The sequence below is a fragment of the Gopherus evgoodei genome, chromosome 3 (assembly GCF_007399415.2).
Source record: "Gopherus evgoodei ecotype Sinaloan lineage chromosome 3, rGopEvg1_v1.p, whole genome shotgun sequence".
NCBI classification, from domain to species: Eukaryota; Metazoa; Chordata; order Testudines; family Testudinidae; genus Gopherus; species Gopherus evgoodei.
This window is the reverse complement of record NC_044324.1, coordinates 205,705,369-205,727,704: the sequence shown is the minus strand read 5'-3', so window position 1 is coordinate 205,727,704 and position 22,336 is coordinate 205,705,369. Positions and strand designations below refer to the sequence as shown.

General features: G+C 42.2%; 1 protein-coding gene across 4 annotated transcripts in view; it reads left to right on the top strand.

Annotated features, from left to right (window-relative positions):
- APLF (aprataxin and PNKP like factor) overlaps positions 1-22,336 on the top strand; it is a 111,292-nt gene that overhangs the window by 54,345 nt on the left and 34,611 nt on the right. For all 4 annotated transcript variants that reach the window (XM_030557867.1, XM_030557866.1, XM_030557865.1 and 1 more), the window contains 2 exons: positions 2,578-2,981; positions 14,902-15,024. In XM_030557867.1, the coding sequence (XP_030413727.1) occupies positions 2,578-2,981; positions 14,902-15,024 (527 nt within the window). The remainder of the gene's footprint in view (positions 1-2,577; positions 2,982-14,901; positions 15,025-22,336) is intronic.

Below are 22,336 nucleotides of genomic sequence, written 5' to 3'. Positions count from 1 at the left end.
AAAAGTACACTTTCCTCATGACAAATTATATAGTGAGTGAGTTATACGGTTGATAATGGAACTCTGGTTGCAGCTCTAAATATGAAGCTGTACTCAGTGGTTCCATATTCAAATATCAGAGGGGTAACCGTGTTAGTCTGGATCTGTAAAAGCAGCAGAGAGTCCTGTGTCACCTTATAGACTAACAGACCTATTGGAGCATGAGCTATCGTGCATGCATCCGACAAAGTGGGTATTCACTCACGAAAGCTCATGCTCCAATACGTCTTTTAGTCTATAAGGTGCCACGGGACTCTTTGCTGTTTTTCCATATTCAAAGTATCTTTTAATTATCTTTAACTCTAACACAGCATGACTAGTTTTCTTCAGACTTTACAGAAAAAAATTAGCTGGTTGAATGCCATTCTGCAATTAATTCATTGCTTCAAACAAGGAAACACTAATTACTAGATAAGCCATAAAATCCTGATGCTTCAGCCTCAGAGCATTATTCCTCTATTACCATACTTATTTAAGGGGAAAAATCTCATATAGGGTTGAAGTATAGAAGTATCTCTGATTCGCTCTAAGCTCCAGCCAGCCAACAGATAGTGCACATTTGACCCAACTGCCATAACCATTACAAGTAACAAAACTGTTGTCCATAACTTTACTTAACTGCTCTTTTCTTCGGTGAGACTACTGTGCTTCGAAGTAAGTGTTCGTAGCTTAATTAGACATAATATAGACAAAGGAATGGATGAAGGCTTGCTGTGAGGGAAAAAATCATACACGATAGAGGGGGAAGTTAGTTGGGCCATTCAGTCAATCTCCCTACAAATGCAAGATTATTACCTAGTGCACTTTTTGTGTTTCGTGCTGTCTAAAGGGCATGCAGAGAAGTGCCAGCAGCAGGCCGCTTCCGGGAGTGGTATGGGGCCACAGCATGCAGGCAACATACCTGAGCCCTGCTGCTTCGCTGGCTGGGAGCTGCCTGTAGTAAACGCCTCCTGGCCAGACCCTGCACCTTGCACCCCCTCCTGCACCCTAACACCCCTGCACCCAAACTCCCTTCCAGAACCCGCACCCTCCGTGTTTGCATGAATTATTTTATTAGGTGGCACTGCAGTGGAGGGGTAGAATTTAAAAATTTCATTAATATAGTAGAAATGTGCAGCCCATGATGACTTACTAAAATTTGTGGAGTGGTCTCCCTGCAAAAACTATTGCCCAACCCTGCTATACAGTATATCTAATTGTCAGGAAGGCTTTCTTGATATTGAATAAATTGTATCCCACTAATACCATTAAAAGAACAAGAGTACTTGTGGCACCTTAGAGACTAACAAATTTATTTGAGCATAAGCTTTCGTGGGCTACAGCCCACTTCATCGGATGCATAGACTGGAACATACAGCATACAGAGAACACGAAAAGGTGGAAGTAGCCATACCAGCTGTAAGAGGCCAATCAGTTGAGATGAGTTATCATCAGCAAGAGAAAAAAAACTTAAGTGGTAATTGAGATGACCCATAGAAGGTGTGAGGATACTTAACATGGGGAAATAGATTCAATTAGTGTAATGGCCCAACCATTCCCAGTCTCTATTCAAACCTAAGTTAATTGTATCCTATTTGCATATTAATTCAGGTTCAGCAGTCTCTCGTTGGAGTCTGTTTTTGAAGTTTTTTTGTTGTAAAATTGCCAGCTTCAAGTCTGTCACTGAGTGGTTAGAAAGGTTGAAGTGTTCTCCCACTGGTTTTTGAATATTATGATTCCTGATGTCAGATTTGCATCCATTTATTCTTTAGCATAGAGACTGTCCGATTTGGCCAATGTATATGGCAGAGGGGCATTGCTGGCACGTGATGACATATATTACGTTGGTAGATGTGCAGGTGAACGAGCCCTTGATGGTGTGGCTGATGTTATTAGGTCCTATGATGGTGTCACTTGAATAGATATGTGGACAGAGTTGGCATCAGGCTTTGTTGCAAGTATAGATCCCTGGGTTCGTGTTTATGTTATATGGTGTGCGGTTGGAAAGAAATTGCCAAAATCTACATGAATTTGCAAATTGTTTTGATTTGACCTGAATCTGCATTTTGGACTGAAGGAAGTTTCAGCACAAAAATTTTGCCCAGCTCTAGTCTCAGATAGTAAATAAGGGAGCACATGCCTTATAGAAAGGATCTTACACAAGTTGTTGAGATAGACGCTATACTATGTGTATATGTATGTGTCCATTTATATTTGAGAGAGACTTCACAAAATTAAAAGGAAGAATTTGTTAGCCAAAGATTCCAGCTCTGACCAGAATAGCTTTTGGCAAACTCTAATCTGTTTCTTGATAAAAGTAGAGCCCTGAACTCAAGCTTCTGATTTTAATTTTATTATAAACACAGGAAAATTTTTTTTTTAAATCGTACTTGATTGTATCATCTCCTCTATAAGTACATATTTCCTGAATGCTTATAATGACAGAATCTGAAACCTGCTTACATTAAGAAGTACATTACTCCATGAGTGGTCCATAGAACTATTTGCACAGTAAGGCACTCTAAAGATTGTTGTGATCTTTTATTTTCTGTTTCACAGGATGCATCAGGAATACCTCTTGCCAGGATTACGAGGAAAGTGGAAGAAGATTATAACAAGACTGTCTCACAAAAGATTGAAAGTTCTGTGGAGAAAAGTGATTGTCAGCTCCACAGCAAGAGGCCTGAACACAGGCTAGATGCAAAAGGCCAGCTCTCCTCTGACACAAATAAAATGAATGGAAGGGAAAACAAAGACGAGGTTATCCATTCTGCAAGCCAACAGACTCACCAGGACAAGCCATCCCACTCTCATGTTCCCCTAGTGGAGACTCAAGAGCTTGATTTAAATCAGGATCCTGAAGCTGAAGATTTTAACTCAGCCAGAAGCACAGATGCTCTACAGAGGTCTAAACAAACCAAGCAGAAGAGAACACCCTGCATGTATGGGTCAGGTTGCTACAGGTAAAGTGGAATTGTAAATAAGCCAGATTCAAATTACTGTTAGCAAGTCACTACTTACCCCAAATGGGAGATAATGGTAGAATCATTAGTCTCCTTTTTTAAGATATTGTAAGCAAAGGATTAGAAAAGATCAAATAGAGTAGCAATCTTTTTAGAAACATAAAAAGGGATATTCTGGAAATGTTACTGACTAATCAATATAACCTCAGCATGGGGTGAAAGAGTTCAGCAAATTAGAAACCACAGTTCAATAAGCAATAGAACAGCTTGCACCAGGTAGTTACAAGTACAGTAGAGAAAAGAAATTGAATTGGAGAGAATGGCCAGCATGTGTGTATTTTATTAACAGTGATATTATTAGAAATTGTGATTTTATGTATGTGCATTTATTGAAGCAATTGCATGTTCTGTCTTCTCCCAACAGTTAATTCTTCTTCAAGTAATGTCCCTATGGCTACTCCACTCTAGGTGCGCTTATGCACCCTGCCGGAGATTTCTCATAGCCCTGTCTGTTTGGCCTGAGCATGAGTGGTAGTCAGCTTAGTGTGCGTGCCATTGTTATATAGCCCTGCGCAGGTGAACTGCCCTCAGTTGCTTTCCAACCGCCTCAGCCCGATATGGATCTGTAGCAGTTGTTCCCATTGAGGTTACCTCAGCTGTGTCCCAGTTTTTATTCTAGTTTGTAGTATCAGTGTAATTAGTTAGTAAGTAGTAGTAGCTTTGGCTTCCTAGTTTAAAAATAATTATTTACAGTTACTCCTTGCTTAACGTTGTAGTTATGTTCCTGAAAAATATGACTTTAAGCAAAATGATGTTAAGCAAATCCAGTTTCCCCATAAGAATTAATGTAAATGGGGGAGTTAGGTTCCAGGGAATTTTTTTTGCATCAGAGAAAAGACTACACACACGCACACACACAGTATAAGTTTTAAACAAACAATTTAATACTGGTACCCAGCAATGAAGATTGTGAAGCTTGGTTGACGTGGTGGAGTCAGAGGGTGGGATATTTCCCAGGAAATGCCTTACTGCTAAATGATGAACTAGCAATTGGCTGAGCCATCCAGGGTTAACTCGTTAATTTAGCCTCACACTCTACAAGGGAGCACGAATGGAGGGAGGGGAAACAGCATGGCAAACAGAGATGCAACCTGCATGTGTGAGAGAGATGCACATTGCCCCTTTAAGTACGCTGACCCCACTCTAAGTATACTGCCTTATTAAGGAGATCAGCAGGCTGAGATGGTAGCTGCTGCCAGGAAGCTCCCTCCATCCTGAGTCCTGTTATGTGTCCCCCAGCTCTGTGGATGATGGGGTAAGTGGGGTGCAGCAGCGGGTGGGAGGGGGAACACCCAGACATTAGCTCCCCTCTTCCCTCCCCGACACAGCAGGCAGGAAGTTCCGGGGAGCAGATCCAAGGCAGAGGGCAGGAGCAGCACATGGCAGTGGGTGAAAGGGACAGCTGAACTGCTGGCAATTGATAACCTGCTGGGTGGCTGTTGCACAAGGGACTTAGGGGAATGGAGAGCTGATAGATGGGTTGCCGGTCCACGCTGGTTCCAAGCCTGCACCAGCTAATTGCAATGGGCTGCTCTTCCTGCAAGCAGTGAACAAAGCAGGCGGCTGCCAAACGACATTATAAGGGAGCACAACTTTAAATGAGCACAACTTTAAATGAGCATGTTCTCTAATTGATCAGCAACGTAACAACGAAACGTTAATTGAGATGACTTTAAGTGAGGAGTTACTGTATTTATTTTCATATAGATATTACTTAGTAGATAGTTCTTGTTCACTGGGAGGTTATCATATGCCCAGTATTCCCAGTTTCAAACGTTGATCTGTCATGGGAAGAAGCAGTCCTGGTAACCAACAGGCACTGCTGGTGCATCTGTTGTCTTGGGGAACTGCACCTTGTTCTGTCTGGCATTGAAATCTAGAGCCAGAAATAACAGGGAGATCAAACTTCCTCTCCACATGATGGAGAGCTCTCAGTGCCCAGCTTTTGACCCCGACCTAGGGTCTTCTCTCCCCATTGGTCTCCGAGCAAGTCTGCTGCCTCCACTATCTCTGAGCCACACTCCTCTAGGGCATCTAAGAGGAAGACCCAAGCCTCCTCTCATAAATCTTCCAAAGACCATGCTCAGAGTTCTCCAGGTCAGGAATCTACCTCAAAAAAGCCATTGTCGTTAGTACTGAAGTGGCTGAAGACACCGTCTGCTCTCCACTCCAGTACCCATGAGGCTGCTGGTTCCTCAGGTATCAAGGGCACTGCTAGACCGAAAAGCAGCAAAACCTCAGCCTTGGAAAGATCATCAGTACTGTCAGCAGACCAGGAAAGATGATCAGTACTGTCAGCAGACTGAGGTGGCAAGAAGAGCTCTTCCTCTGCTGCCTTGGTACTGAAGAAACCTGCTTGGGCTCCTACTGCACTTTGCTTGGAGCGACCGAGACTCACTGTACCTTCAGCTCCTTTGGCCACTATTACCTCAGTGCAGACCACGGACTCGGTACAGCAGGAGTTTTTGTTTTCCCCGGGATCTGACTGTATCTGAGATGCTCGAATCTCTGCTTTTTGGCTCTGGCATATTTTCAGTACCAAGATCACCGGAAATTCACCTAATACCAATAGTTTCACTTCATTTCTCTGGGTGCTCCATCATTCTATAGTGAGTTTAAGGAAGAGGATTCTGATAAAGACCTTGCCCTAGTTTCCCAAATATTGGTCCAGGGCTCTCCTCCTCACCCTTATAGAGACCCCTTTCCAGAAGTCTCTGAGTGTATGATCACTCATGGCCCAAGGTTGTCACCGCCATCTCGCTCGTCTGAACACCCATGGGTGCCCCCTGCTATACCACCTTCTTGGCTATACAGGGATCTTTGAGTTGCCTATTGCCAGCAATTTTCTAGGATTTCAAGCATCACCCATCAGAGAGAGAGGCAGCCTTCATTGCCTGCCCTCTCTAGGAGTCCTGATCCTCAAGAAGAAATATCTAAGAAGCTGTAAGTTAGAGCCCATGAAGAGGTCTCTCCTCCAGCCAACATCTCTGGATGAAGCAGTTTTGCCTCCGCCTCCATCCTTGGTAGATGATTTTAAGCAGTTTCAGGATCTGGTCAAGAGAATTGCTGACTCTCCTTGCAGATACCTCACGAGGAAGTTAAAGAACTTCCTCATAAGCTGCTTGACATCCTTCATAAAGCTTCATTTGCCTGCATAGCCTTAACTGTCAATGAGGCCCTTCTGGACTCTGCAAAGATCATTCAACACATCTAAGTTTCAATTCCACCTACACACAAAAGAGTGGATAAGAAATACTACATTGCAGCAAAGGACTGAGATTTTATTTTCTCGTCACTTTTCTAATTTTTTGGTGGTTAATGTAGTTAAGAAATGTGGAAGGCAGCATCTTGCTAAATCCATGCCCCATGACAAAGATCATAAGCATCTCTAGACCTACTTGGTAGAAAATCTTATTTGTAAGCCTCCTGACAATTTAGAATCATGAACTACAAGGTGTTAATGGTGAAATATAATCATATAAATTACACTAAACTGAACTCTTCTGTTGACCACCTACTGGCAGAGCATGGAGAGCAATTCCAGGCAATTATTGGGTAAGGCCACCTGCTTGACAGAACATCACCACAAGCAGCTCTCTTGATGCTGTTGATACTGCCACCTGTTTGATTTCTACAGTGGCATTCTGAGAAGGGCTTCCTGGCTTCAGCTCTCCAGATTTCTGAAAAAGGTCCTTAATACAGTGGAAGACCTCCCTTTTGATGGGTCTAAACTTTCTGCAGATAGCACAGATGATTTTCTGTGCACGTAAAAGAACTCCAGGGCTACTTTGCATTCTCTTGGGATTTCTACACCTGTCTACAAAAGGATGTTTAGCAAGTCCCAGATAGTTGAGAGATCCCATACTGCCCAGTTCCCAACCTCCCAGAAGTGGTATGAACCACATCAGAAAAGAGAGAAATTCTAGAGAAGGAAACCATCCACTGCTCAGCTTTGACCTCTCCCCTTTTCATCTCCAAACAGTAATTTTGATGGACTGGTCCAGGGTCTGAATTACCATCCTCATCCTTACCAGCTGTACCAATTGACCTGCCTTCCTCCCTTTGGCGCCTGCCTTTACCACTTCAGGCAGACTTGGAGTCTGTCACTACAGATAAGTGGGTTTTGGAGGTCATCTCCACAGGGTACATCATCCACTTCTTTACTCTTCCATCGACTAACACCTCTTTTCCATCCCTCTTCAAGGACCTCCTCACAAGAACTTGCTTCGTCAAGAAATAGACTCTCTCCTACACTTGGTTTCTATAAAACAGTTCCCATGCAGCACAGAGGAAACGGGATATGTTCCAGGTTCATTCTGGTAACAAAAATTACGGCCATTACATACCCACCACATATTCTATATTCAATAAACAAGAGCTGTGCCCTGCTCCAGAGGCAGTTTGAGTCACCGATCCTGGGAATATGCCTTTCACCTTCATTGGTTGTCGGATCTACTGTATGCATTCCCACTGACTCCTCAAATAGCCATAGTTCTACTCAAAATAAAAAAGAACAAAGCCAGTGTCATCCTAATAGTCCTGACCTGTGCCAGACAAACATGGTTTCCTTACCTGTTACAGCTGACCATTTGCTCACCGATCACTCTCCAGGCTGCTTCTCATCTCCTCTACTGGGAAGATCCTTTGCCCCAGTCTCCTTGAGTGTTTCGTCTCAAAACATGGTTGGTCGATGATTCTTGGGATTAGAGACAATGGTTCTTCGGATTAGAGACAACCTGATCAGAGGAAGTAAAAAAGTACTATTGCCCAGCAGAAAACAGTCTACTTGCTACACAAATTTTCAAAAATGGATAAGATATGTCTGTTGGTGTGACCTCAAACATATTCCATTGACGACCTCATTGCTGCCAGCTATACTGGACTATATCCTAACACTAAAAAGTTTGGGGCTATTGCTGAGCTCCATTAGAGTCCATCTGGTAGCCATCATTGCTTTCCATTCTCAAATAGAGGGTTATTCCATTTTTGCCCACCCAACAACAGTGAAGTCCCTCTGGGGGTTCAGAAATCTCTTTCCACTAGTCAAGCATTTTGCTCCGGTTTGGGACCTCAGTTTGATTCTTAAATGCCTTACAAGACCACCATTTGAACTGATGGCTACTGGCTCACTTCTCCATTTATCAATGAAAACTGCATTCCTGATAGCCATCTTGTCAGCAAGCCCCCCTTTTTACAGTATTTTTAAAGGACAAGATCACGTTGTGATCATGCCTCAAATTTTTATCTAAAGTCTCCGAGTTCCATATTAACCAACCCATTCACCTGCCAGTCTTCCTCCATAAACTTCACTTAGATAAACAAGAGGAACTGTTGCACACCCTTAATGTCAAGAGAGCCCTATCCTTCTATCTGATTAGGACTAAACCCTTCAGAAAGATTCCCTAATTGTTTCTCACTCACAGATATATCTAAAGGGTCTGCAATCTCTAATCAAAGACTTTCCAGGTGGATATCTGACTGGATTAATTCAAGCACCTTTGGACATACGAACTCAATCTACAAAGTCTATTTCCGCCTCTCCAGCATTTCTCAAAAACCTGCCCATTACTGAACTATATAAAGCTTCCATATGGGCATACATTTGCGGAATACTATGCAATAACTTATGACTGCTTCCAATATTGTGTTCGCTGTACTTTTGCTGTAGTTTTTTCTATGCTGTACTCTACTTGGAAGCCCCCTCCACCTCCGAGGGAACTGCTCAGTAGTCACCTAAAGTGAAACTCCCGTAGGGACACACATCTCGAAGAACCACAGTTACTGCACAAGTCTTTTCATACTTGCAATGCAGAACTTTGAAACTCTACATCATCCCCAGCTCTCCTTATCTCTTTTGCAATACTGAGTCAAGGAGGACTTCAAGGTCTCTCCAAGGCTTGTTCAGTCCAAAGCGTATGAGCTGTGCAAAACATTGGAATAGTACCTGTTATGAATGTCTTGAGAAGCTCTAATTTGCTCTACAGAGTTCCTTTGGCCTCCCTCTTCCTCTCCTTGTCCAGCAGGATCTGGAGTTCCACGTGTTCCTTATCTCCAGTGCCACCAGCCTTACAGTGCCTTAAAAATCACCCCATAGAGTTGCTTTTTGTCCTTACTTCTCTTTGCCCTGTATAGACTTTTACAATAGCAAAAGGCTTGTCCAGCCATGAGTATTGCGAAGTCAGACAATAAAGTTGAATTGTGTAAAGAAGTACTTTAAAAAAATTAGTTAATACTTTAGACTTTTGGAGATGGATAATAAGATAATAAGGTGATAAGTAATAGTCAGCATGGATTTTTCAAGAACAAATTGTGTCAAACCAACCTGATAGCGTTCTTTGACAGGTAACAAACTTTGTGGATAGGGGGGAAGCAGTAGATATGATATATCTTGACTTTTTAGTAAGGCTTTTGATACTGTCTCGCATGACCTTCTCATAAATAGACTAGGAAAATGCAACCTAGATGGAGCTTCTATAAGGTGGGTACAAAACTGGTTGGAAAACCATTCCTAGAGAGTAGTTATCAGTGGTTCACAGTCATGTTGGAAGGACATAACGAGTGGGGTCCCGTAGGGATCAGTTCTGAGTCCGGTTCTGCTCAATAGCTTCATCAGTGATTTAGATAATGGCATAAAGAGTAAAGTTTGTGGATGATAAGCTGGGAGAGGTTGCAAGTGGTTTGGAGGATAGTATTAAAATTCAAAATGATCTGGACAAACTGGAGAAATGGTCTGAAGTAAATAAGATGAAATTAAATAAGGACAAATGCAAAGTACTCCATTTAGGAAGGAACAATCAGTTGCATGCATACAAAATGGGAAATGACTGTCTAGGAAGGAGTACTGCAGAAAGGATCTGGGGGTCAGTGGACCACAAGCTAAATATAAGTCAACAGTGTAACACAATTGCGAAAAAAAGCTAACATAATTCTGGGATGTATTAGCAGGAGTGTTGTAAGCAAGACGCTCTACTCTGCGCTGATTAGGCCTCAACTGGAGTATTGTGTCCATTTCTGGGTGCCACATTTCAGGAAAGTTGTGGACAAATTGGAAAAAGTCCAGAGAAGAGCAATAAAAATGATTAATGGTCTAGAACACATGACCTATGAGGGAAGATTGAAAAAATTGGGTTTGTTTAGTCTGGAAAAGAGAAGACTTGAGAGGGGAGATAACAGATTTCAAGTACGTAAAAGGTTGTTACAAGGAGGAGGGAGAAAAATTGTTCTTCTTAAAAACTTCCTAACTGTCAGGGTGATTAAGCACTGGAATAAATTGCCTAGGGAGCTTGTGGAATCTCCATCATTGGAGATTTTTAACAGCAGGTTAGACAAATACCTAGATAATACTTAGTCCTGCCATGAGTGCAGGGACTGGACTAGATGACCTCTCAAGGTCCCTTCCAGTCCTATGATTCTAGAGCCTATAGTCAGGAACAAGTATTGCTAATAACTTTAGTAAATAGGACAGTTTTCTTCCAATACAGTCTGTGCAAAGTTTAAGAAGATTTAACTGTGAGGAAAGTTTGAAGAAGTTGTAACCAATCATATCTGAGCTTGACAGGCAAAGAAATTTTAGTCACAAGCAAATTTGAAATCAAGGTTTATGATTCAGGACAGGGGACGGTTGGTGTTGGAGGAAAGATGGGCTATTTACATTTTCTCCAGGCATATTTCACTTTGGAGCAAAGGATAAAGGGGAGCCAAAGTGTTGTATACATAAAATCGTATGTAGGTAAAACAGAATAGAGTACAAAAATATGACCGAAGGATCATAAACTTGCCTTAAAATATTCTGATTACCTTTTCCAGACCTGATTAAAAGCTCTGTGTAGCTTGAAAGCTTGTCTCTTCCACCAACAGAAGTTGGGCCAATAAAAAGATACTGCCTTTGCCATCTGTCTCTACATGCTAATGAGTCAGCCTTAGCTGCATTTGTTTCTGGGATTGTGGCAGGGAGGAGGTTGAGACAGGATTTTACAGAATGATGAATGGTCATGTTGAAAGAACAATGGAGGCATACAAGAGAGGGTATCTTGACTCCATTTGCATAGTCAGTAATGACTTATTGCCATGTTTCTGTTTTCCCTGAGAATGTCCATAAGAAAATGTGGGTTAAGATACAGAGTTGTAATATGATTTTTGTTGAATTAACAAAAATAATCACTAACACCATAGTTTTAAAATCTTTATTGGTAAATCTGTCTGGTTGCAATTCATATTAATTCATATTCTCTTTATTGGCAACTCATGTGTTTTAGTCCTTTCAATTTGCCTGTCCTAAAATAGACTTTCTGTTCTTGGCAATGATTCCTTCAGAAGCCATTAACTTTGTAAGACAAGGAATACTAGTCACAAAATGACACATCACAAAAATCTTGTGCTTGTGGACAAGAGTTTCATGTATTGGAAGCAGCAGCTTCAACATACTTTAGAAGGCACTAAGAAAGTGAACATGGATCATCCTTACCCTACTTGTTTAGGGCTGGAGAAATAATTTTGTAGCTTTGGTCATCATGTTAAAAGAAATTTTTTTAATCATTAAGAATGCTGGTTGATTGGGGATTTGTGTATGCGCTTGAGGGTGACTAAGTGTTTAGGTAATTAAGTGTGAATGGGAAGGAATTGGTTATTTACAACACAACATATGGTTCTAATAGGTGAGGTGCCGTGATCACAAGGCATAGGGGTGAGGGGCTCAGAAATTGATCTACAGCGGGCAACAGATGTGCTTGAATTGGCCCTGTTTTCTAATGCTTGTTGTCACCTTTCTTTCCAACGGACCTGTCTTCTTCACTGACCAGTGTCTTGCTCAAGCAAAATGTCAGATGTATGTTTCTCTTTTTCTTCCTTTTAAAAGAAAAAGACCTCGGTCCCCCTTTTTGAGAAGTTAGCTTTGGGGACTGTGGATAAAAATCTCTCCGCCACTGCTAAACGTCTGTATGCATTCACCTGGTATGTTTCACAGCTTATAACAAAAGCATTTCTAAATTGGCAGTGGTCACACCACCACTTCTTTCAAAAAGACAAGCATTTCTTATGAGTTTAGGAGACATCAAGTTTGTTGAAATTCATTTGCCCCCAGTTGTATGTCCTACTACCGCTGATACTTATTTTGCCCTTTCAGTCGTTGCTTCTAAATTATATAAGGTGAATTCTGACTTAAAACAAGCTAGTACTTGTGCAATTGAGCTTTTCCATGACTAGTTATTCCCTGAAATCCTCCTCTTCCATGGAGGGCAACAGTGCCTCTTTTCAGACTTCATGAGTGTTCCTACAGTTAGTTATGTCTCTTCATTCACTGTCCTCCACTTCAGCAGTAGTTGAAGGCCTTGAGAGCTTCACTTTCAATCTGGCAAACTTCTGCCAGAAGGGCCTGTTTATTGGGTATGACCTTGGAATATTAACACGAAGCCAATTAAAATAGCATTCAACCTTCGAATCCATATGTACTAAGTTTACGGAAACCAGCAGGTCCTGCTAAGAAATCCTGGGCCACAGGTGACCTTTTTGCTAACATAATGGTTCTTCCCTATTATGTGTATCTATCCGAGGAACCCCCTCAGTCAAGTCTTTTAAAATTGTAGTTGACAATAAGAACTAAAGGAAAATTGACCTCTGCAACACACTTATTCTCCCTGTACCTTCAGGTATTCCTTTTTATAAATCACAAACAGGCAGTTTCTTCCCGTACAGAGCTAGAGGAACTTCAGCTAGAGGAGAAAGCGTGGTGATCAGCTCTATACCATGATCCTATCACCAGGCTTTGAGAGAATATCTGCAGATTCAATTTCAGTGATACCATATCACCTTTGCTCCAAGGATAAGATAGCGTCACTAATGGCTACTTGACAGTTTCCATTATCCCAAATCACAACAATCATAGTTTTACTTTAGAATGAAATAAATTGGATCAATGTTCAATTCAGTTGTTAACCAACCAACCAGTTGTAAGCCAACCCCATTGTCTAGGCTCGCTCATGACAATAGTAAAGGCTAAATTCTTACATCCTCGTTTGTTTTTCATGTGTTTTTGTTCCAGCCCAAATAGTTCTCCCTGTCAGTAGAAGGTTGTTTGTTTGCACTGCGTTAATGCCTAGAGGTGGCAACCAAGATCAGGCTCCCTCTGTACAAGGTGCTGTATATACACAGTACGAAACTGTCCCTGCTTCATGGTACTTACAGTGTAAATAGACAAAGGGTGGTGGAAGGACTGTATATCCCTATTTTCCAGATGGGGAACAAGGCCCAGAGAGATCAAGTGATTTGTCGAGGGTTTTAAAAGTAGTGTGTGGTATAACCAGGAACTGAACTCTGAAGTCCCAAGCTGGTGCTTTAACCACAATACCATCCTTTATCTCAAGTAATATCATCTGTTAATTTACTCAGTGGGAGTCTGGAAGCTGTTGCACCCTTTATAGACGGACAGTGACCTCGCCAAAGCCCTGGTGTTTCATGTCTGCTTTTCTTAGAAGGGACAGATATAGAACCTATTGTCTGATCTGGCAGGACAGGACCCATAGGAACTCTTGGCTTCGTATACACATCTTTTTCTAAATATTTTACATTTTACTCCCTTCTGAACATGGAATATCTTTAGTTTTCCTTAAAATTAAACTTAGCCCAGCATTTGATAAGCCTCTCTGAATTCTCTCTTCCAGTAAACTTAATGATGGAGGATGTTACTATAGACACATCCTAGCATGTCAGAGCTTTAGATAAAACCTCTTCGGGTTTACAATCAATACTGTAATATCTATGGCTTGTGGCTGCATTTTTGTTAATGGGACTCCAATGGTGGTGATACTGTAGCAGCAAAGTCATATATTTTTTTTTTTAAATGATGTTCCAAATGAGTTTGTTGCTTGTATACCTATCACAAGCCTTCTAGGAAATAAACGAGAATTAAAATCCAGTCTGTTGATTCGAATCAGCTAGACTGACTTTGTAACTGGTTTGATTAAAGATCCTTTAGCTAGTTAGGAATCTTAAAAAAACTGTAGTAAATAGCTCGTTTTCACTGCAGGAAGATTTTTTGTAACTTTGTCATTTTTTGTTAACATGTTTTATTTAGCAGTAAGTTGCGTATATAACTAAAATTTTCTATAAATTACTGTGAAGCTGCAGGTATTAAGTAACTCAGGTATATCAAGTATAATTTAAAGCTTTTATTTTACAAAGCCGCATAGCTTGTGAATCTTTGTAGGCATATAAAATACTCTTGTAAGTAATGTATTGAACTTATGGTACTTACACAAGAAAAATCATGTTGTTCTGGTCAACTGAACATTAGAGTTCCCCACTGTCTAAGAGTTTCTGTACTGTAGTAGGGTAGTTTACTGTTCTAGGAACTGATCTGAAGAGTTGGATGTCATCAAAATAAGACCCAGCTATTCCTAAATAAGGACTTGGCTCTACAACTGGGTTATCATGACTTTGATCAAAGTATTGCAGGTATTTTGTAATAGGGTTTTACCTGCTGTAGAAAAACTTTTTTCCGCATGTTCCATATTGTACAGAAGTACTGAAGAAGGCACGTGAAGTTTGTATCAGGCCATTCGTTACCATATACTATTTCAATTTGAAGTCAATGGAGAAAATTCCTATTTAACTTTTATCAGCGCATAATCAAGTCCCATGAGCTAAGACAAAGAAACTGAAAACTTTTATATGATTTGCTGTGAAAGTAGGTTTTAAATGACTAAAATTACAGAATTGAAGCTTGCCACAAATAGATGAATAACTATGCATTGTTAAATATAAACTTGCTTGAATTAGCTGCACAGCATTCCCCATCCCTGTATGCACATGAGTGATGAATGTCATATTGTTTACTTTTACTTACATATGTTCCTTAATATCACAGGAAGAATCCACTTCATTTTCAGCAGTTCAGTCACCCTGGTGACCACGATTATCATGACATGGAGGTTGTAAGTCAAGATGACGATGACAGGCCTGAATGTCCGTATGGAACTACTTGTTATAGGTAAGAAATATAATCCAATACAGTTGTCTGTCTATATTTGTAAAGCAAGACATATTTTGACTGGGAGCTATACAAGCAAAGTGATGATACAGCAGTGAGTAGTTCTTGAAATTAAATCTTGGGATAGCTTACTGTTGTGGCATTTTTTTGACAGGGTTATGTTTTGTCACTAATATTATTTGTTGCAAAGGTACCTCTGATAGGTATCTGATCTAACAGGCATGTCAAAAGAGATGAACATTACATCCACAATGGGCATGTCAGTGAATAAATTTCCAAAGTTATGGAGGTTGAAGATCTATCTACCCTTTATATCCTTTATTTGAAAGAGAGAATGATTTACTCATTCACTACAGCTTATCTGACAAGTGGTTTTTTTGTATGCCATGTTTTTGCAGCCATGTTGGTCCCAGGATATTAGAAAAGGTGAGTGAGGTAACATATTTTATTAGCTTGAGTTCTGTTTGGTGAGAGAGAGACAAGCTTTCAAGTTTACAGAACTCTTCTTCAAGTCTGAAGAAAAAAGTACACATTGTTTTGGGCCTAGCATTTTTAGTGTCCTAACTTCTTATACACACATCTTGCATCTAATCAGTCACAACAAATATAAATATTTAATATTCAACACTTTGATTTCTTAGAATAACAGGCACAAAATTTAGTTCACTTTTAAAGTATGTCTTGTTAAGTAATGAAGTCCACCTCATGGTGTGAAAGTTCTGCACTTTCTTTTAATGTATATTTAGAATTTGGACATTTGATTGTTTGGAAAGATATCAGCAAGTTTCATTTCACTCCTCAATATACACATTTAGAGATTGATCCAGCTGAAATTAATGGCTGCTAGATTTACTGGGCAAAGTCATGTCTTGAAAAGTTGTCAGCATTTCGGTTGGGACGTATTGATGCATGAACAACTTCCTTTAACATTACTGACCTCTATACACACAAGTCTAAAAAAAATTCCCCCCCCATAGTTTGGCTGGAAACTGGTGACTCTAAAGATGTTCTTAAAGTGCAGTTCTCCTTTGAAAAATGACAGAACTAACACAGCTTTGAGTGTTGGATGCTGTTTTGGTTTATGCATCAATGTAATTTTTATAGTTGTTTTTCAAATCAGAAATGTTTTGGATGAAAAATCTGTGGTATACTGCTGTGATATAACTTCCCAATGCACCTTTATCAGGAGCAGAATGAATACCTAATGCAGAAGAATAATGTAGAGACAATATTTTGTGCTAAGAAACAAGAACATAAGAACGGCCATACCCGGTCAGACCAAAGGTCTATCTAGCCCAGTATCTGTCTACCGCAGGTGCCCCAGAGAGAGTGAACCTATCAGGTAATGATCAAGTGATCTCTCTCCTGCCATCCATTTCCACCCTCTGACAAACAGAGGCTAGGGACACCATTCCTTACCCATCCTGGCTAATAACCATTTATGGACTTCATCGCCATGAATTTACCCAGTTCTCTTTTAAATGCTGTTATAGTCCTAGCCATCACAACCTCCAGGTAAGGAGTTCCATAAGTTGACTGTGTGCTGCGTGAAGAAGAACTTCCTTTTATTTGTTTACAACCTGCTGCCTATTAATTTCATTTGGTGACCCCTAGTTCTTGTATTATGGGAATAAGTAAATAACTTTTCCTTATCCACTTTCTCCACATTCTCACATCATTCCTTAATCTGTGTTTTGTTTTTGTTTGCTTATAAAGTGATAGATAACCTGATTGAAGGATGCAACTTGGAAAGATCTGGGGAGAAAAGGCTAACTCAAGGGTGGGCAAACATTTTGGCCCGAGGGCCACACGTGGGTAGGGAAATTGTTTGCAGGGCCATGAATGTAGGTCTGGGATAGGGGGTTGAGATGCGGGAGGGAGAGCAGGGTGCGGGAGGGGCTCAGTACAAGGGGTTGGAGTGCAGGAGGGGGCTCAGGGCACGGTGTTGGGGTGCAGGAGGGGTGTGGCAGGGGGCTCAGGGCAAGGGGTTGGGGGCTCAGGGCAGGGGGCTTGAGTGCAGAAGGCGTGTGGCAGGAGGCTCAGGGCAGGGAGTTGGGGGCTCAGGGCAGGGCGCTGGGGTGCAGAAAGGAGTATGGCAGGAGGCTCAAGGCAGCGGGTTACGGGGCTCAGGGCAGGAGGTTGGAGTGCAGGGTGCAGGAGGGATTCGGGGTGTCGGCTCCAGCCCAGCACTGCTTACCTCAGTCGGCTCCGGGGTGACAGCGGCACACAGCAGGGCTAAGGTAGGCTCCCTGCCTGCCCTGGTCCCACACCACTCCCAGAAGTGGCCAGCATGTCTGGCAGTGGCTCCTGGGGGTGGAGTGGGGCGGGGCAGGTGGCTCTTCTATGCACTGCCCTCGCCTGTGGGAACCATCCCTGAAGCTCCTATTAGCCACGGTTCCCGTTCCTGGCCAATGGGAGCTGCAGGAGGTGGTGCCTGCAGGTGAGGGCAGCTCATGGAGCCCTCTGCCCCCTCCATCCCCAGGGGCCACAGGGATGTGGTGCCGGCCGCTTCTGGGACTGGTGTGGGGCCAGGGCAGGAAGGGAGCCTTCCTTAGCCCCACTGCACCACGGGGATGCAATCCTGCTGGCCAGACTGGGAGCCCTGACAGGCCGGATCTAGCCCGCAAGCCGTAGCTTGCCCTTCCCTGTGCTGACTACTTTTTAAGAAACATTATCTGTCTGTAAATTGATATTTAGAATAAAAAGGACCTGACTGATGTTTTGAATGATTTGCTCTGATTAGGACAGGATTTTTTTAAGTGGCCTGGTGCCTCAGTATTTTATTACTAATTGAGTGGGGTGATCCACAAGGAGTAGCTCAAACCTTGAAAGTGTCTGGCCAGTGGCAGGACATTAGCACTTCAGGGGAGGGGTGTGGCAGTGACATCACAATGGCCTTTTGCAGGACCTCAGTCGATTGGTCAAAGGTGATGGGGAGGTGGTGACCTCACAGAGAGATGCTGACATCAGCCAGGCAGGACAGGGGCGCAGGGCCAGGAAAGCCTCGGAGAGCCCTGTGGCTTTGCTTCAGCAAGTCTCCTTCTCAAGGTCTCTCTTTGAGGACTGAGAGAATATTAGGGTTCACATAGGTGAATGTGAGGAGGAACCTCTTTTGAGATGTCTCCTTTACTTTTACTGAATTTACTAGAAAACAGACGTCCCTGTTTAGAAGGTAAGAGCCTCCGAGAGGTTTGGAACCTGCTCAGTGTGATCCATCTGGTGCCAGCTGAATTCTAGGCATGGAAAGTTTAAGGTTTAAGGCGACAGAATTTTATTCCCCACCTGGGGTTTTTTTCCTGTAGAATCATTGGGGATATTAGGATTTGTCCTTTTTGTTTTATCTTTTCCTCCATCCCTCCAAGCTTCCTCTTCATCTCTTTTGTCCTTTCTACTGTTGCCCTCCCACCAATAGGAAGGAAGGGTGTGTGTGTGTGTGTGTGTGTGTGTGTGTGTGTGTGTGTGTGTGTGTGTGTGTGTGTGTGTGTGTGTGTGTGTGTGTGTGTGTGTGTGTTTCAGGGGCTGCTCTGCATCTCCTATTGTGAGAGATCTATCCAAAAATGTTGAGCTGAAATAGTGTTCGAACAGTGATCCCCACTGGTGACTTGGGTCATCCTTTGGGATACCTGGGGAGAACCCTCAGCCTCCCGTCCCTCAGTCTCTACCCTGATTGGCTGAGCAGGGGGTTATTGACAGGGAAGAGACTCAGGTCCTTGTTGTTCTCTTTTAAGCCCAAGTAAATAAGTCATAACAGTCCTGCGGTTGATTTATTTTGCTGCTTCTCTGCATTAATTGTCTCTGAGCAGTTCATGAACTGTTGTTGGTCTGGAGCTCATTTGAGAGCACTTTGTTCAGGTCTTACAGGCCTTTTTAGTACTTTACCATATGAGTATAATATATTAGAATGATCAAATGTGTTTTATCGTAATTTAGTTTCAGTTTAAATTGGTGTAGGCAAAAGCAATTTTTCAAGTTCATGCCTGAAATGATTAGTAATTAATTCAGCTGTTAGCTGAATTTCTACTTTTTCAGACTACTGGAATATAATTTAATAAATGTATTTTTACAAGTACTTTAATATATATTGACCTGTTAATGGGCAAAATAAGTTGCTAATGTGTGCTAATAATGCCAAAACCCAAAGCTCTTTTCAATTATTTATGACTGGATATAACAACAGCTTTAAAAAGGGTTTCCAATTATTTTTTTCGCCTTTCTCTTGTTTGTAATATCTTAGATGCATACAGTATTTGTTTCCTGTTTCTGTACTTTAACCCTTGGTAAACGTCAGTTATTTTAGTGTTTTATCTGCATTTTTTTTTATAGAGTACAAACTAATTTAGCTCTGCTGAGTGGACTTTCTTGTCTGTGGTGTAAACACACTTCTAGGAGTGTGGTGCTTTTCGCTATCTCTGCTGTGCACACTAAAAATATTGTGAAATTATGATTGAATGTTAGCTATGTGGGATTTTGGTTCATTTTTATTTTCATAGCAATAATGTACAGTTAAAGAAGCCTAGAATCCATATATTTCCCATCAGATTATAACAATCTGAACTCAAGTCAGATTTCGTGTGGCAGTCACTATAAAAATTGAGGGTTGGAATATTTTTGAGTTTTAGTCTACCTTAAGTCCAGATAGATTTTCCTGACTGAATGAAATGTCATCAGTTTTCTCCCTTCCAAATTCCTGCACCCTCTAAGTCAGGGGTGAGCAAACTTTTTGGCCCGAGGGCCACATCTGCGTGGGGAAATTGCACGTAGTGCCATGAATGTAGGGCTGGGGCAGTGGTTTGGGGTGCGGGAGGGGGTGCGGGGTGCAGGAAGGGGCTCAAGGCAAGAGGTTGGGGCACAGGAGGGGTGCAGGGCGTATGAGGGTGCTTAGGGCGGGGGATTGGGCTGCAAGGGGGGGTGCAGAGTGCGGGAGAGGGCTCATAAAAGGAGGTTGGGGTGCAAGGAGGGGTGCAGATTGCGGGAGGGGGCCCAGGTCAGGGGGTTGGGGTGCAGGAGGGGTGCAAGGTGTAGCAGGGGGGTAAGGGCAGGAGGTTGGGGCATTTACCCGGAGGGGCTCTGGGGTGGCAGCAAGGCTAAGGCAGGCTCCTTGTCTGCCCTGGCCCCACACAGCTCCCAGAAGTGACCACGTCCCTTTGGCCCCTGGGAGACGGAGGGGAAGAGGGCTCCATGCGCTGCCCTCGCCTGCAGGTACCTCCTCTGAAGCTCCCATTGGCCATGGTTCCCCATTCCCGGCCAATAGGAGCTGCAGGGGGTGGTGCCTGCAGGCGAGGGCAGCACATGGAGCCCTCTGTCGCCCGCCCAGCACCCCCCGCCTCCCCAGTACGAGGTTCTGGCCACTTCCAGGAGCAGCGTGGGACCTGTGGTGGCACAGGGCTGCCAATCCCACGGGCCAGATCGAACCCCCTGATCGGCCGGGTCCAGCCCGCAGGCCGTACTTTGCCCACTCCTGCTCTGGGTAGTAGTTTCTGCCTTCCCTCCTCATCAGTCTTGTTCTCTATCTCAAATAGACAAGTATAATGAGAATATGGTGTGGAGATTGGTTTCTATTTGACTTATATTTTTGTTTTTAAGAGCCATCTAATACACAAGGCCCATGTCTTTTGTAGCACATTTGATCTAAAATATGTGGCAGAAATCCATAATTGTGCGGCACTGGCAGTTTCCCCCAAGCACACTCATTCTCCTGTCTAACCTGGACAGTGTTATTTGTTTTGATAATAAAATAATTTTATTTTTCATTGCCCACAAATTACATTTTCGAATGTACCACGGGATTTTGTAAGGAAAACACATAAATACATCATAGTCTGTTGTGAGAAAGCAGGATGTTTATCTTTCTGGATAGGGGATTGTGGGGGCTTTTGACATTCAGAAAGATGTGGTGATCTTTTGTTGCTGTTTTTTGGTGACCAAGAGACAGTTAAGGCTCTGGGGAGTGGATGCAACTCCTTTTTCCTTCCTCCTTTTGAGCAAACGTGTTAGGTGACTTTAAATTTGGGAAGATGAAGAAAGTTTTTAATAGTAACTAACTGTCTGCCCCAACATCTGCTACCATATCCAGCAATGGAGCACATTAGCTTGATCTCCCTCCTCAAATAACTCGTAGTTCAATCCTTTAAAATGTCAACATTGTTACCCATCCTCTTAATCTTCATTAATAATACCTGGAGTTGAATTGAGCATTTGACATTTTTGAATTTGTTTCAAGCTGTCTGCAGAATCAGGCAGACCTCACTTCCGCTTGTATTTAGTTCACATTTTGAGGGTTATTTTCACAGCTACAAAGACTCCTGCCTCCACATGAGTGTGTGAAAAGCAGTGCTGAAAATGCTTCTCCTACACAAGTACTTAATAATTTAGTCAATAGCTCTCAATTCTCCCATCAGTTACACAGCTGCACTGAAAGGGCCTATACTCAGTGGCATGTTTGCAAGGCTGACCTCTCACATACAGCTTCAACAGATTCTTTTCCCATATAAATAGATATTTTCCCCCTTTTTAAGTGCATATCTTGTTTGAGTTGGGTTTTTTTATTTTATTCAAGAGTGTTCTCAGATTTTGGAAAGCTTAAAAATAATTCAACTAAATACTTCAATGTAAACGTCCTGTAAAAAGAAGAAGCAATATGATCACTGGAATTAATTTTGATTAATACTTTTTGAAGTAATGTAAACAATGTGTATTCTCAATTATTTGTGTATATTTGTAATATCCAAATTTCTATGAGAGGTCAGATTTGTTATTGCTAGTTAAGAAATGCTCATCTTCATACTTGTCTCTGAACAGTTTTCATATATTGTTTAATGTTCAAAGTGATTGGTAAATGAAAATCATCCTAATATGAAAGCATTATATTTAGGGCCATGTTTTCTATTTTTTTCTGAAATGTAGCCGTTTTAGAACAGTACTCTTCAGTTGTAAGATTTGTGGTTGTGGCTGGGCCCACTTGCTCCTGCCTCTGCTCAAGTCCGTAAGCAGTTCAGAGAGCTCTATGCTGGTAAAACGTTCAGTGCAGTTTATTTACAGTGTTGGTTCCCGCCACCCTTGCTACACTATGCAGTCTTACTCCTATGGTTTTAGGGAGTCCTTAGCTCCTGAGGAAAGCAGTGAAGCGCAGTCTCTCCCTCCCTCTCACCTGCCAGCTTCCCCTCTTCTACTTCGTTCCTGGGCCTTTTTGTATCCTCTGCCTAATAGCTAAATTAGTCTTCCAGCTCTCCTCCATCCACCAGTTGGGCGCAGCTCTTCTTAACAAGGTCTATTCTGCAGTGTTTAATTGGAGCTGTGGTGACCAGAGTGCTGG